This window comes from Orcinus orca, chromosome 20, assembly GCF_937001465.1.
Source record: "Orcinus orca chromosome 20, mOrcOrc1.1, whole genome shotgun sequence".
Classification (NCBI taxonomy): domain Eukaryota; kingdom Metazoa; phylum Chordata; class Mammalia; order Artiodactyla; family Delphinidae; genus Orcinus; species Orcinus orca.
The window spans coordinates 48,879,348-48,895,372 of record NC_064578.1 but is presented as its reverse complement, the minus strand read 5'-3'; the positions used below and the strand labels follow the sequence as shown (position 1 = coordinate 48,895,372).

The 16,025-nt window shown below is 53.3% G+C and overlaps 1 protein-coding gene across 3 annotated transcripts; it reads right to left on the bottom strand.

Moving 5' to 3' along the window:
- Window positions 1-990: 990 nt before the first annotated feature.
- On the bottom strand, window positions 991-15,421 carry LOC101274185 (PVR cell adhesion molecule). Of its 3 annotated transcripts, none has more exons than XM_033430772.2 (8): window positions 15,092-15,421; window positions 11,944-12,303; window positions 10,028-10,333; window positions 8,489-8,606; window positions 5,112-5,260; window positions 4,090-4,218; window positions 2,302-2,333; window positions 991-1,656 (listed from the first exon to the last, which is right to left on the bottom strand). In XM_033430772.2, exons 1-8 carry the CDS (start codon window positions 15,249-15,251, stop codon window positions 1,585-1,587), a joined length of 1,326 nt encoding a protein of 441 aa, XP_033286663.1. In that variant the 5' UTR covers window positions 15,252-15,421; the 3' UTR covers window positions 991-1,584. The 3 variants fall into 3 exon arrangements, with proteins under 3 accessions (XP_033286663.1, XP_049559546.1, XP_049559547.1); XM_049703589.1 differs by lacking the exon at window positions 15,092-15,421 and adding an exon at window positions 13,955-14,799; XM_049703590.1 differs by lacking the exon at window positions 10,028-10,333.
- Window positions 15,422-16,025: the final 604 nt, after the last annotated feature.

The following is a 16,025-nucleotide window of genomic DNA, read 5'->3' as shown; positions in this document are numbered from 1 at the left end:
GTCCTCATAGGGGAAAGAGGGAGGCAGGAAGGTCAAAGAAGGAAGAGGGCAATGTGATGATGTAGCAGCGAGAGAAATAGTGATGTGATGCAGGGCCGTAAGCCAGGGAAGTCCGGCCGCCTCTAGAAGCTGGAAAGGCAAGGAAAGGGCCTCTCCCCTGGAGCCTCCAGAAGGAACCAGCCCTGCCGACACCTTGATCTCAGCCCCCTGAGACTCGCTTCAGAATTGTGGCCTCCAGAACTGTAAACAAATAATTTCGTGTTTTTTCAAGCCACCAAGTTTGTGGTAATACAATTCCCCTGTCTAAAGGGCACAGTTCAATGGTTTTTGGGTATATTACGTTATTAATTTTTAAAAGTTGGGGTAACATAGAGATGACAAAAATGATCTTTGGTGTTACTGTTGCAAAAAGATTACGACTTATTGAAGGCTCAGATGGTGGTTAGCATTTTTTAGCCATAAAGCATTTTAAAACTGAGGTGTGTACATTGTTTTTAGACATGATATTATTGCAGACTTAATAGACTACAGTATAGTGTAAACATAACTTTTTTTTTTTTCTGTTTAGCTGTGCCGCATGGCTTGTGCGATCTCAGTTGCCTGACCAGGGATGGAACCCGGGCCATGGCAGTGAAAGCGCTGAATCCTAACCGCTAGACCATCAGGGAATTCCCATCATAACTTTTATACGCACTGGGAAACCAAAAAATCCGCGTGACTTGCTTATCACGATAGTCCGGAACTGACCCCGCGATATCTCCGAGGTATGCCTGTATTTTGTAGTTAAAAGAATTGAAAAAAGAGAGAGAGAGAGAGAAGTAAGACATGCTCTCCCCCTGGTGTCTGAGAACCCTGGGGATTCGTGTCCTTGGGGCCCTCTTGATCCAAGGTCTTCCCTCCACGCCTTTGGTTCTGTCTCACATGGTGACGGTCCATGCAAAACTCTGTCCCTCCTCAGTTCCCACAAAAGGTCCCCTCGCACACAGCCACTTGAGGTGTAATAAATAAACTTTAATGAGGTGTTTGGGGGCTAGGGACGGACAAGGGGTTTATGTGGCAGCAAGGCAACCAGTCTCCCTTTGTGTCCCTGACGCTGTGGAGCCCCACTGGCCTTGTCACCCCCTTACCACTCCCATGCTGCTGGGTCGCATCTCTTTCCCGTCCTTCTCTGTTCTGCCTTCTCCCATCTGCCTAGAGAGAAGCCCCAACCCTTCTCAATTGCTCTTGCAGAGTGGCTCATGCCTTGCATTCTGCCCCAAGATCTCTATCTCCCTAAGGTATTTTCTCCAACAGACAGTTTGAACTCTCTGTCACACTTGCAGTGTAGTAAACCGTGACCGTGTGTAAACAGCATTCCTGAGTTCTGTGACTCCTTACACGGAGTCACTCAACCTGAGGGTTGGTCTTGAGGACCCCTGAACTGTGTTGTGAGGCAGAGGGGACACTCTTGAGGTCTGGCACGGGAAGGGTGGCCGGTGTCTTTGGAGGGAGACGTCATCCATGGAGGTGGGGTGGGTGTCCAGCTGCGAGGCCCACTTCCTCACCAGCTCCAGTGAGGACTCTCTCTGTTCAGTCCCGATGCTGTCACCTCGTGCCCTCTGTCGGTGGATCCTGGGGAGAGCTGGCATTACAGCCAGCAGCTGAATAGATGACATTCTGGAAGGGGGGATACACAACCTTTAGCCTCAGGCCCTTCCAAAACAATGCTTCCCGCTGAAGCCCAGCATGCAAAGAGCTGCAGGCCTGCGCCTCTCCCCGCCCCTGGAAGCCAGGGCAGCACTTCTCCAGGTGTGGTCATGAGTAGGGAGGGGAGGGACGGGGTGCCTATGAAAATTCAGGTCCCCAGGCACCAGCACAGACCCACCAGACCACCCTCAGCGGGTGGAGCCCAGGAACCTGCAGTATGTGTGTATGTATGTATGTATGTATTTATTCATGCAGGCATGCGTGCCAGCCACACCGTGTGGCCTGTGGGATCTTAGTTCCCCGACCAGGGATTGAACCCGGGCCCTCGGCAATGAGAGCACGGAGTCCTAACCACTGGACCGCCAGGGAGTTCCTGGAACCTGCGTTTCAGCAAACCTTACAGGGATTCTGCCCAGCAGGAAGGGTTTGGGAACTGATGCTCGAGGCCTTTGAAGAAAAGATCCAGGACCTGACTCCTGAGGCCGTGCTGACTTTTGGTTAAGTGCTGCAGGTGCCCATAGAGGCCTGGCCCCTCCTTGGGAAAGCCCACAGTGATTAATCTGTGGTTCATGCAGAATTCCCCCATACCCTTCTCAGCTCCATTACCACACCTACCCCATTAGCAGACGAGCTGCGCAGGTTCCAACCTGAGGAGACAGGAGGAGAAGTGGTCAGAAGTGAATGACAATGCTGGAAGGTATGGGAGGAAGGCACGTGTGGGTGACCAGGCCCCCTGAACTCTAAGTCCTGGCTCTGCTACTGATGTGGGGGAATCGCTTCCCCGAATGGTTTCTACGTGTATAAAACACAACTGGGGTATAGGCTTCATCTAGTTATTCATTCAGTTATTAAGTATACATAAATATTTACTGAGCACAGGCTCTGGAACCAGATGGAAGGGTTCAAATCCCAGCTCTGTCCTTTAGCAGCTGTGTGACCATGGGTAATTGACTTAACCTCTCTGTGCCTCAGTTTCCTCAACCATCAAACAGGGATTTATTCAGCAAATAGAAAATGTCTACTTTGTGCCAGGTGCATTCTAGGTGCTGGGGATATGGATGTGGTGAGCAAAATAGACAAAAATCCCTCTTCTCATGGTGCCTATGGTAATAACAATAGGCGTATTAGTAATAGTGATAATAATCATAGCTTATATATACACCCAGTGTGTGGCTTACAGGGTGCCAAATGCTGCACTAAGTACTGTACCTATATTATAAGGTACAGTCAGTCCCATTTCACAGAGGAGGAAACTGAGTCATAGAGAGTAAGGCATTTGCCCATGGTGACGCAATGAAGCGGTAGAGTGTGGGCTTAGATACAGGTAATCTGGCTCTGGACGTCATGCGTTCAGCAAACACTTACTCAAATGCCTCTTTTGTGCCCGACCCTGTGGTAGGTGGTGCTGAGGACATAGCCATGACCATGACACTTCTAGCTCTGCCCTCCTGGGGCTCCCAGTCCACTGGAGAGACAGACAAGTCCCCACACAGTGATGTCCCTGAGTGGGCAAGGCTGGGGTGGGGGAGCCCAGAGCAGGTGCTTGGCTCATTTCGGGAAAGATCAGGGAGGGCTTCCTGGAGGAGGGGGCCTCCTGCTGGGATGTGAGGAGGCCATTTTGTTTAGTGGTTGAAGGAACAAAGCTTTGTAGCCAACAGAACTGCCTTCTACTCTTGACTTTCCAGCTGTGTGCCAGCTGGCAGGTGACATCACCTCTCTGAGCAAACATTTCCTCATCTGTAAAATGGGCTTATAGCGGGACTCTCTTTGCAGGGTGGTTGTGAGCATTCAAGGGGGTTGTGCGCAGAAAGTGCCTGGCATGGAGAAAGTGCTCAGCAAAATGTAGCTCTTTTGATTACAGAATTAGCTGCAGGGCTTTGGCAGAGGGAGCTGTGGGGATGCTGCTCCAGGCAGCAGAACAGGCTTGCAAAGCCGTTGAGGTGAGAGAACATCAGATCCTTTTAGAGCTCGGGATCGGGGCACCAGTTCCTGCCACCCCCCTCCTTTCCGTGCGAGCAGGGAGGGAGCCAGTCGTGAGCAAGACAGAGGGAAGAAAGCTGGGGTGGGGGTTAAATGTTATTCCACCCTCCATCCATCCGGCAGGAGCTCCTGCGTCACCTGGATTAAAAGCCAAATCCTTACTTTGGCCTTTGAGGATCTACAGGCGCTGCTCCCACTGTGTAAAATGAATCACTGATGCAGTGAATCAAACTGCCTGGTCTCAGTGTCCTCGTCTGTCAAATGAGAGAACCTCATGGTATTGGGGTGAGGATTCAGTGAGAGGCTGCCACGTGGAAGGCTTAGTGCAGAGCCTGGCACATAGTAGGTGCTCAATTATGTTAGCTGTGGTGATGTTCATTTATGGCAGACAGGCGGGGGATGTTGCAAAAAAAGGGGACTCACGGGAGTTTCTGGATTTCCGGAAATAAATCAGGAGCCCCAGCAGGAGTAGACCAACCAGGATGGTAGTGAAAGTCAGGATGATAATGATCTCAGGGGACAAGCCCGAATGTGATGGCTCCCTGGGAAGTCCTGCAGGAAGAGAAGGAAGGAGAGATTTAAGATGAGAGACTTTGGGCTTTTTACCTGCCCCCAAAATATTACCCTTCGTTTTTTAAGGAAGCTACCACTCTGCTTCCCTCAGTCTCTATGGTTTAGGTGGACTTGACCCCACCCTCTGGTTCCTAGGATGGGACTTTGACCTGGGCCTGGCCAATCAGAGCATTCCATTCTCCCTGGCTACTGTGATTGGTTCATGGGGGTGGGGGTGTTCTGTGACTTAAGTTGAGCCAATGAGAGCCAGCCCTGGGATTTTGGCTAGATTATTGAAAGTGGTGTATTCTTTCCCTTGGGATTTCTAAACTGGTGGGCTGTGAGCCTGTAGCTGCTGAGGACCATCTTACCTTCCTGAGGGGAAAGGCTGCCAGGGAATAAAGCCAGCATAGAGAAAAGCAGAGACAAGAGAGGTCAAGAAAAGTTCCTGGGTTACATAGTTGGAGCACCTGGATCTAACCATACCTGAAGGTGTCTTTCCAATAACGTCCCATTTTTGCTTGGACTATTTTGAGTTGTGCTTCTATCAACTGCAAATGATAGAGTTCTGTCTAATACATTTGGAAAGGCCTTCCTGAGTCCATTGGGAAAAGGCATCACGCAACTACCCCAGCCTGGGTTTGTAGAGGGGCTGTGTCCAGGTGGCTGTACAGTGGTTCCAATGGTACAGATGTTGAGTTAACAGAGGGTAAAGCTGATCCTGTTGAACCTTCCGTGAGGGGGCTTAGGGGAAGGATGGGAGCTAGAGAGCATTCTTGTGGCTGAGGGACTCGTTTAACCAGGGACCACCTCTAAACTCCTCCTTCAGAGGGAATCCTACCGCGATTTCCTCTTTTGATCTTTCTGTTCTCCCCACCCAGGGGGCTTCTTACCTGTGACCAGGACGGTCACTTCTGCCTGGCCAGTCCCTAGGGCGTTGGTGACAAGGCAGATGAAAGTCGTGTTGATGGACTCGTCCACGGTATGGATCAGGAGCTGGGCACCCTGGGCCACAACAGAGGGTGGCAGGGGTCCCATGATCCTAGGAGAGACAGATGGGTGAGGAAGTGGCCTCAGTTGGAGGCCTAGAATAACAGGTGATGGGGCACTCACTGTATGCCAGGAATACAGAAACCCTCACGCCATCTACAGTACAAGTTGAGAGCAAGCCTGGAGTTCTCCCAGCTCTGCCTCTCACACTCCCATCCAGCCAATTGGCAGATCCTGTCTGCCCCACCTTCAGAATCTAGCCTGAGTCTGACGACTCCTCAGGGCCTGAGCAGAGGCCCGAATGAGGTGAGGGTGAGCCGTGTGGGTACCGATGGGAAGAGCATTCCAGGCATAGGGAACAGCATATGTGAAGACCCTGAGGTGAGAGCATAACTGTAGTGTTTGAGGATCTACAAGGAGACCACTGTGGATATAGAGGTGAGAGCAAAGGACCACGGCTACCACCCTGGTCTGTTCCCCCTACTCCTGGGGGAACCTTCTCACTGGGCTCCCTATTTCCACACCCACTCCCACCCCGCTCTGTCCCCCACTCAGCATCTGAGAGACCTTGTTAGAACTAAGTCAGCTCGGGGACTTCCCTGGTGGCGCAGTGGTTAAGAATCTGCCTGCCAGTGCAAGGGACACGGGTTCAAAGAAGCCCGAGCACCGCAACTAAGAGCAGCCCCCGCTTGCCGCAACTAGAGAAAGCCCGCGCGCACCAACAGAGACCCAATGCAGCCAAAAATAAATAAAATAAAAAAAATTATATATGTAAAAAAAGAACTAAGTCAGCCCAAGTCCCTCCTCTGTCCAGAGCCCTCCAGTAAAGGAAAATTCCTTAGCACGGGCACAGGTCCCACACAAGCTGGCGCCCTGATGCCACTGACCCCTTTGCTCTCGCCTCTATATACATGGTAGCCTATTTGTTGATCCTCGAACACTCCAGTTATGTTCCCACCTCAGGGTCTTCGCATATGCTGTTCCCTATGCCTGGAATGCCCTTCCCATCGGTACCCATACCTCCCACCCTCACCTCCTTCAGGCCTCTGTTCAGACGTCACCTTTGTAACGCCTTCCTTGGCCACCCTCTTTCAACTGCAGTGACCCCCTTCTCACCCTCCTCCTCTGCTTTATCTTTTCCATGGCATTTATCACCACCTGACACACTCTGTTCTTGACAACGTTATCTTGTTTACTTTTTAAAATTAAAAAAATATATTTTATTTTGGCCACGCCCTGAGGCTTGTGGGATCTTAGTCCCCCGACCAGGGATTGAACCCTGGGCCCCTGCAGTGAAAGCGCAGAATCCAAACCACTAGACCACCAGGGAATTCCCATGTTATCTTGTTCAATTGTTTCTCTCCGCCATCGGAATGGGAGCTCTGAGAGGGGAGGGAATTTGGTCTATTTTATTTACCAAGGTTTGTGGGTCAGCAGCATCTGGCACACAGTGAGCAGTCAAGAAACACTGGTTTAATGGATGGAGGAGACGCAGGCATGGGTTTGGGCTGCAGAGCTGGCACGGAAACCCGGCTGTGTGGCTCGTGAGCCTGAATCATGGCGCTTTGGGGCAGGGAGGTTAACGGCCAGCCATCAATACCAATTGAAAACCTTCGCCCGGCAGTTCCTCTGGCCAACCGTTGAGACACGACTGTGGCTGCCCACAGAGATGGACAGACGGGCATGCTCACCACCATGGCATTTGCATAGTCGAAAACAGGAGAGCACCTCCGTGTCCCCATTTGGGATTGGTTAAATCATTGAAGGGCTCGTCTATGATGGAATCTCAGCACCATGAAGAAGGGGGCTGTGGGTATTTTGAAATGCATAGAAGATAAGGACTGTTGGCTAGATGGAGACAGAAATGGACTGATGGGCAGGAATGTGATAAAGAAGTACATGAAAATATCAGAGGGAGAGTCCACGTGGTGGGGTTTTGAGTGTTCACTGGAAAATTCTTACAACTTTTCTGTATGTGTGAAAAATTTCCTCATAAAGTGTTGGGGGAAAATAGATCTATGTGTCTTGACATGGAGAGGTGTTCATGAGATTGAGGAAAATTTTTTTTTTTTTTTTTTTTTTGCGGTACGCGGCCCTCTCACTGTTGTGGCCTCTCCCGTTGCGGAGCACAGGCTCCAGACGCGCAGGCTCAGCGGCCATGGCTCACGGGCCCAGCCGCTCCGCGGCATGTGGGATCTTCCCAGACCCGGGCACGAACCCGTGTCCCCTGCATCGGCAGGCGGACTCTCAACCACTGCGCCACCAGGGAAACCCGAGGAAAAAATTTTAAATTGTACATACAGCACAGTTTTTGTTTAGAAATATTGGAAAAAAAGACGGGAAGGATATATAACAAAGGGTAACGGTGGAGGCGTTCTGGAGGTGACTGGGTACATGACTACAGATGCTATTTTCTCCTTTTTACTCATAACCGTATTGTCTAAAGTTTCTACCATGCTAAGTTATTTTTGAAATAAGAAAAAAAGGCCCAATAAAAATTACATAAAACATGGGACTTCCTTGGTGGTGCATTGGATAAGACTCTGCACTCCCAGTGCAGGGCGTTTCGATCCGTGGTTGGGGAACTGGATCCCACATGCCGCAACTAAGAGTTCGCATGCCGCAACTAAGGAGCCCGTGTGCCGCAACTACGACCTGGAGCAAGCAAATAATTAAGTTTAAAAAAATTACATAAAACAATTTACCCCTTTGCCTTTATCTTCCCCCACTTGTAACCCCGGCCTCGGTATGAATTTGAGGAAATTTTCTCATTGCTCTGCCCGTCAGTCAAGAGAACGGGGGCGGGACAGTATTTGCTCTGTGAGCGGTGACTGGGCAGGTAACACGTGACGGCTGGGGAGGTGGCACAGCCCAGAGGTTGGGAGTGAGACGCCGATGGGAGGCTCACCTCTGTGCCCCACGGCTGTGTGCCCGGGCAGATGATGGCAGCTCCTGCGGCCGAGCTAATCTTTAATCCAGGCCTGGCCATGGTGCAGACTCTGCCTGGAGTGTGGGGATCACGTGGCTTCAAGCTAAGTACAGCAGGCATGCCGTAAAGAGCAGGTGTGTCAGCACACCTGGACTAAAGCACTTCCTAAACTCTGCACGTGCAAGCCAGACATTTTCCTGGGGGCCTCCAGTTAACTGCTTGCTCTCTTTTTACTTTCCTGCCTACACCTTCCTCCCTCAGACCCAGGAGTCGAGGTCCCCAACCCCCTCATCTCTCAGGACCCAGGGAGCTGGGTTCCCAGCCCCTCCTCCCTCTGACCCAGGAACTCACGTGTTCCAGTCGTAGCCTGTGGGCTCCGGTTTGCTGCGGACGTCACAGTGCAGGGAGGCCTCACTACGGCCGATGTACCAGTTGCCATCATAGCCGGATATGGAGACCTCGGGGGGGTCTGGGGGAAATGGGGGGACTGGCTCAGAGACAGAGAGCCTTCGGAGGGGCCTAAAGATAATTGGGATTCATGTCACAACAGGAAAAGGGCCTTGGTGGGTTTTGGGGAACAGCTGAAGGTGGAGAGGCCTCCGAGGGGTCTGGGGAGATGGGTTCTACCCCCCGGCTCCGAGAATAGAAGTCTGGGAGTCCTCAGCAGGGTGCCAGGAGGTGGGGCACAGAGAGGGCTTCTCAGGGCCTGCTTCTCTCTACTGGTTTTCCTGGGTAAAGCCAGATCCTGGTGTGCCTGGGCTGTCCTGTGAGAAGAGGCCTCCTTGGCGCTCATAATACACAGGAGTATATTCAAGGCTCTGATAAGTCCTGCAGGAAAGAATCCTGGATGACCCTGTTTCAGCCTGCTGCTTCTCCAACTCAAATGTGATCGACAGGGGAGATTTTCAAAGTCCCCAGAGGGAAGGCCAATGAGACAGGGTGTTTGTGTGTGTGTGAGGTCGGGGGGTGCTGAGGGAATCAGTACAGCACCTACTGGGGAGGCAGTATTCGGTATAGACAGTGATGGGAGGACACAGCCCGTAGACAACAGTGGGCTAGAAAGAAGTATAGACTACACTGGAGCCAGTGTAGACCTCTCTCCAGGGGATCCATTGTAGACAATGTTGTGGGTCGGTGTGAGAGAGTGCCTGGGAGAACCCGTGTAGAAAATGCAGGCTTTCAGTGCAGCAGTGGTCACGGGCACCTCTCTAGACAACACAGGGAACAGTGCCAACTCCCCACAGCTGGTGGCCTACGTGACTGGTGTAGACAGTGAGGGCAGCGCTGTCTGGGACCCAGAGGAGCCAGTGTAGATGGTTGGTAAGGCAGGGTAGAAACGGACAAGGGAGTTGGTGTAGATGGTGGGGAATTGGTGTAGCAGTGTGCACAAGGTCAGTGTGGCCAGTTGCCCAGGGAAGCAGGTGTAGGCACTGTGTGTAGACTGGCCTCAGAGGAGCCCATATGGGGCGTCAGTGTAGGCAGTGGCCAGGGTAGACAATCGGGGAGCAGTGTGGACTGTGGCCTGAGAAGCTGGTCGAGGCCTTTCCTGGCAGCCCAGTGGTTAAGACTCTGTGCTTCCACTGTAGGGGGCACGGGTTCAATCCCTGGTTGGGGAACTAAGATCCCGCATGCCCCGTGGTGCAGCCAAAAGAAAAGAAAGAAGAAGCTGGTGTAGACAGTGAAGGACAGTGCCGTTTACGGCCCGGGGGAGCCGGTGTAGGCGATGTGCGGACGGGGGGGAGGCAGTAACCAGGGAAGCCAGTGAGGATGAAGGGGGTGAGGTTGGAAGTGGCCTGGGTGGGGTGGGGGGGTCAGTGTAGACAATGGTGGGGGAGGGTAGAGACAGCCCGGCAGACCCTCCTGTCATTGCTCACACTTGGGTCCACTCACAGGGCACGCTGAGGGTCATGGGCAGTACCACCCGCTCCTCGAAGCTCTCGTGCTCCACTCTGCAAGTGACATTCTTGCCATCCACATGGCTGGAAGGTATTAAGGTTAAGAGACTGATGACGGTGACAGTGCCGGGCAGGGGCCCTGGCACCTGGCTTGTATTGGCCATCTTGTCGAGGGGCGGGGACCAGGAGATGCGGGCGGGTGGGCGACCCCCCGTGGAGATGCAGTGGGCCACGGGCACAGGCTCCAGGCTGAGCTGGCTGCGCGGGACCTCCCGGGTCTCAGCCTTGTTCTGGGGCTGGGCTGGGGGGAAGAAGCAAAAGGGACGGGTCACTCCTCACCTGCAGTCATTCAACAAACATCTCAGCAGCAGAGGAGGGCGGCTCATTGAGGGGACAGGATGTGGCCAGGTTCAAATCCCAGCTCTGCCCCTGAGCAGTAGGGTGGCCTTGGGCAAGTCCATGCCTCAGTTTCCTTGTCTGTCAACTGGGTGTAATGAGAGGATCACTGGTGATGAGAATTTGCAGGTAAAGCTCTTAAAATGGTACTTGGCGTGTAGTAAGTGCTCAATATATGTTATTATTGGTAATTGGACACATTGCCTGGCTCTGTGATGGGCAGTGTTGAGGACCCAGCAACGACCGAGACAACCCCACCCCTGCCTTTATGGGGTGGACTTTCCAAGGGGAAGACAGACGTCCCGAGGCAGTGAGGACTCAGAGTGGGCAAGGCTGGGATGGGGGAGCCCAGAAGGGGTGCCTGAATCTGGGGGGCAGGGTTACGGAGGGCTTCATGGAGGAGAGGGAGGGATGAGCCGTGCCCTGGAGGTTCAGCGGGAAAGTGACTGGCTCAAGGTTACACAGGTGTCAGCGACAGAGCTGGACCTCCCCACAAGGTCTGTCTGACTCCAAAACTACCTTGACCATTTCTTTTTTTTTTTTTTTTTGCGATACGCGGGCCTCTCACTGTTGTGGCCTCTCCCGCTGCGGAGCACAGGCTCCGGACGCGCAGGCTCAGTGGCCATGGCTTATGGGCCCAGCCGCTCCGCAGCATGTGGGATCTTCCTGGACCGGGGCACGAACCCATGTCCCCTGTATCGGCAGGCGGACTCTCAACCACTGCGCCACCAGGGAAGCCCCTACCTTGACCATTTCTTAATCATTCTGGTGATTCCAAGACCTGGGGTTTCACTTGGTTCCTTTCGCCTCAGTACCTGTGTTCTTGTTACTGAAGATTTCTCTTTGACTCATTGGTTCTGTTTTACCCTCATCCTAAATCATAAGACCTGAAGTCCCAAGTTTTCTGAAATGACGACAGTTGCCTTTGGTTGGGTACTGTGTGCCAGGCACTGTTCCAAGCACTTAATCTTTCCTGAGTCATTCATGCAAGGCCTGGGACGGTTCCTGGCACATAAGCAGAAAAGAAACGTCAGCTCTTATTCATCCTCATAGCGGATCTCCATTTCACAGATGAGGAAACGAGGCACAGAGACTTTGTACTCAGCTGTCAAGAGGAGGGCCTGTCATGTTTTCCCTGGAGCTCATAAAAATGAACACATGGAGGGCTTCCCTGGTGGCGCCTGCCGATGCGGGGAACACGGGTTCATGACCCGGTTCGGGAGGATCCCACATGCCGCGGAGCGGCTGGGCCCGTGAGCCATGGCCGCTGAGCCTGCGCGTCCGGAGCCTGTGCTCCACAGCGGGAGAGGCCACAGCAGTGAGATGCCTGCGTACCGCAAAAAAAAAAAAGTACACATGGTTCCATGACAATGCCAAGGGTGTCCCCCCCCCCGCCGCCCCGCCCCCCGCCCCACTGGGTATCAGAATCCCCTCCTCCCAGTCTGTCTATTTCAGCTCTCCCCTCCCTACCCCGCCCCACACCCCTCCCTTTCGGCCCCCCTCCAACCGGCTCACCAAGCACCCGGAGCCAGGTTCGGGCGCTCCTGTCGCCGTTGGGGAACGTGGCGAACTGGCAGGTGTAATTGCCTTCATCTTTGGCGCGCAACCCCCGCACGGCCAGCGATGCGTCTCGCAGCTCCTCGCCTGGCCTGGCGGCCACGAACTCCAACCGGCCGGGCTCCGGGAAGCTGGGGCCCTGGGTGGGGTGGAAGACCGCCACGCTGCGGGAGGCCTCCGCCAGCTTCTGCCGAGTCCAGGTCACCTGCGTCACCGTCACGTTGTGCCCCAGCGGCTGCAGTTTGCACGGCAGCTCTGTGGTGTCGCCCAGGAAGCCGCGCACCTGGGCTGGGGCCAGCACTCCGATTGTCTCGGTCCCTGCGGGGAAACGCGGGGCGAGTCACACCCGGGTGTCCCTGACCTGGATGGGGAGAGGCGCCTGGGAGGTCGCTCACCTGGGTCTTGGAGCCCCTTAGTTGGGAGTGTGTGTGGGGAGGAGGAGGGAGGTGGGGAGGGTCAGTCCGGATCCAGGGATGAGGGTGAGGGCGGCTGGACTGGGTCTGCAACCTGGTCGCTCCCGTTCAGTCGGGCTGTTATTACCGTATTTCCTCTATCTCAGCATTATCACTTTTTAAAATTGTGGTCAATATTGTGGTTAAAAAATTAAAATTGCCACTTAAACTATTTTAAAGTACAGTTCAGTGGCAGGAAGTACATTCACGATGTTGTGCAACCACCACAAACTTTTTCATCACCCCTGAGTCATCAATTTTAAGATGTCATTTACAGCACGACCCGTCCTCAGTGGTTAGAGCATCCTGGATTTAGAGGTGTGGAAAGGGGAAGAAACTCTAGAGCTTAGAGTACATGAAATAAAGTATTACTGCTATTACTCTGTGCGGACTCAGGTTGGGAAAATGTTTGTAGGGGATCCTAGCACAAGAAGGGAGGTGATCATAGCCCCAGCATTTTGGATCCCCTCAGATCTCTGCTGTGAGGCTTCCGGCAGTTTCCTTAACCTCTCTGATCCTTTTTCCTAGTTTGTAAAATGGGACTAAGAACAGTTAACATTCATGGGTTGCTTACAAAGATCGGGGCTGTTCTGAGCACTTTACACATCTCCCAGCATTCAGGCCTTAAACAGCTCCTTGAGGTAAGCACTACCGTCAGCCCCACTTTAGAGGGAAAGCAAGGCACAGAGTCTTGTGCTCCAGGTCACAAGTGGCAGAGCACAAGTGGCAGAGGTGGATTTGAACCTGGGCCATCTACAATTAAGACCCCTGATCTCTCATCCACCAGGCTCCAGATGAAAATCTTTCTGCCCAGGGCCCCCTGCACACAGTAGGTCCTCAATATGTGTTGGCTTTTATCGATATCAAGAAACACAATGCTGTGCGTCCTTATTAATAATAATAAGGATAAGAACAAGGTGAGAAGGAGTCACGTGCTTTGACTCTCGGTCCTGCTACTCACTAGCTGTGGCCTCTGTGCTGCTGGTTTCACTCCTCTGAGCCTCAGTCTCCTCATCTGTAAAATGGGGGTGGTTATAGCTTCAGAGGGTGTTGGGAGGACTAAATGAGGAAATTTATGTAAAGTGATTAGATATGCCAAGCACCCTATACAGGGGAATATTATAATTATTGTTATGAGGAAGAGGAGGCTGGGAGGTAGTGGACTGGGGTGCTTGGGGCGTGCTGTGTTGAGGGAGGGCACGGTCTGGACACGAGGGGATTGTGGAGCGGTGAGCATGCTAGTCTGGCTTCGAATGCCAGGTCCACCGTGGACATGCTGTGCAGCTCTGGGCAAGTGAGTCTCCTTCTCTGATGAGTCTCCTGGGAACCCCCTTGTTTATGAGCTGCCGACGTAGGCTTCATGGGTGAAAAGAAAACACCCAGGCTTTCAGCAAATTGTCTCTCTGAGAATGACATGTCACCCTTCCAGAAAGCCTTCCACTCTGCCTTCTGTCTGCATCCTCCATGCCCTGGGTCCAAAATCCGGGCTCTAGCAATGACATCCTGATGTGGCTCACCTCTTTTCTTTGGTTTTTCTCCCTCCATGAGGCAAGACCGCTCTGGGCAAGTGAGTCTCCTTCTCCTTCTCTTGATGGCAAGACCGCTATGAGGATGAAACTGGATGAAGTGGCCTTTCTCTGGCTTTGTACTCTGAGTAATAGCTAGGCCGGAGCTCCACTGTGTGCCAGGCACTGGGCTGCTCCCTTAGGTGAGGCCTCCTCCAACCCTCTCCAAGGGCCCATGAGATCCACACTGGGAGCACCAGTAGTTTCATCCCCATTGGTCAGAGGGGGCACGAGAGCCTTGCAGGTTCAAGCTACTTGCCTAAGCTAACCAGCAAGTGAGGGGCAGAGCCTGGCTTGAGACCTTTTGGGACATGGCCAGACTCTGGTTTCCCCGAGCCTGCATTCAGTGTTGTTATTGTTCACATGAATTATCGTTATCATTATTGTTCTTCTCCAGTGCATCTGACCTAGCTCAGCATCTTCCCAAGACACGGTTTTACTAGGTAGGTAGAATTCCACCCCCTGCCCCGTCCCCAACACACATTTTATGGAAACAGAGAGCTTAGGTCACTTTCCTGAGCTCACACATGTATTAAACGCCAAAAGCTATTTTGAGCCCACCGCCGTCTGACATCAGTGCTGTATCCCCAGTAACTTGGAAGGCTGCCCATAGTAGGAACTCTGTAATAAACGTGTGTGAGATGAATGCATGCATGAAGGAACGGCCGTGTCCTTAGAGTCAGACATGTGGGGTCCAACGGCAACGGGGTTATGTGCCGCTGCTCCCTCCCCCCGCATCAAGCATCCTCTGTCATTGTCAGCGGGTTATTGGGGGCTGGGGAGAAGGGTCCGCTTGTAGCGAGCGGGGTCAAGAGGTGTGGTGCCCGGGCGTGCGTGAGTCGCCTTCCATCTTATTTTTTCCCGGAGGCTGGCCCGCCCTGCCCTTCAGAAATCTCCCAAGGTCCGGTGGCTTTCCAGGAAGCCGTCAGGAGAGTCCGCCCCGGCCCGGCGTTTCTCCATCCCTGGGGCGGAGGGGAGCACAAAGCGAAGGGCGGTGCGCTCTGCCTTGGGGAGCCCAGGGGGCCGGGCCCAGGCGGGTGGGGAGGGAGAGGGGGAGCAGGGGCCGCTCGACCGCGTGGGGTCACTCACCGGCTCCCGAGGGCGCCCGGGACAGCGACAGCAGGGACAGCAGCAGCAGCGGCGGCCAAGCTAAGGAAGCGGCTCGGGCCATGCTCGGCGCGCCGCCGCCTCCTCCGCTCGCCCTGCCAGTCGCGCGGCCGCCGCAGGTCCTGGCCAGGAATCCTGGCATCACTCAGCCGCCGAAGCCTAGGGGAGGGAAGGGGGAAGTTCTACCCCTTCCCTCCTCAGACTTGCAGCGGGGAAGAAGTAGAGAAGAAGTAGAACTGGGCTCTCGGGTCCCCGCCCGCTCCCGGGGCTCCCGCCGAGGCTCCGGTACTGCCCCTCCCTCCGCGCCTACGCTGACACTTGTCACTAGGGCAACATCACTAGGAGGTGGGTTCTGATTCGAGGAAGCTTCGATATAAGGATCCCCATGTGACAGGCGAGGAAACTGAGGCCCGCAGAGAGGTTCAGCGACTTTCTAAAGTTCAAGATTGGCGAGGGACAGAGCAGAGATTCGAGTCTATAATCAGGACAGATCCTGAGTTCCTAAGCTCAAAAGCTTAAATCCCCTGGGTTCTTGTTGGGCAAGTTGCTTCTCCTCCTGAGGCCTCAGTTTTCTCATCTGAAAAATGGACGGGATAACAGCACTCACCTCACGGGAGGGTTTGTAAGACTTAAGCAACTGCTTAGCCCAATTCCTGGTATATCGTTTGTACTCAATAAACAGCTATCACAATGACAACAACTGTTGCTTTACAGTTATCACCAAATAATAGTGCTGGTGAGAATGACGGCTCATTCATTTTTCATTCCATAGATATTGAACCAGGCAGCATTCCAGGCACAGGGGATGCAACAGAAAATAAAACAGACAAAAATCCCTGCCTTCACGAAGCCCACCTTCTGTCGGAGGGAAACAGACCATTAACAGACCGATACACAGACCAGCATCATGTCTAGA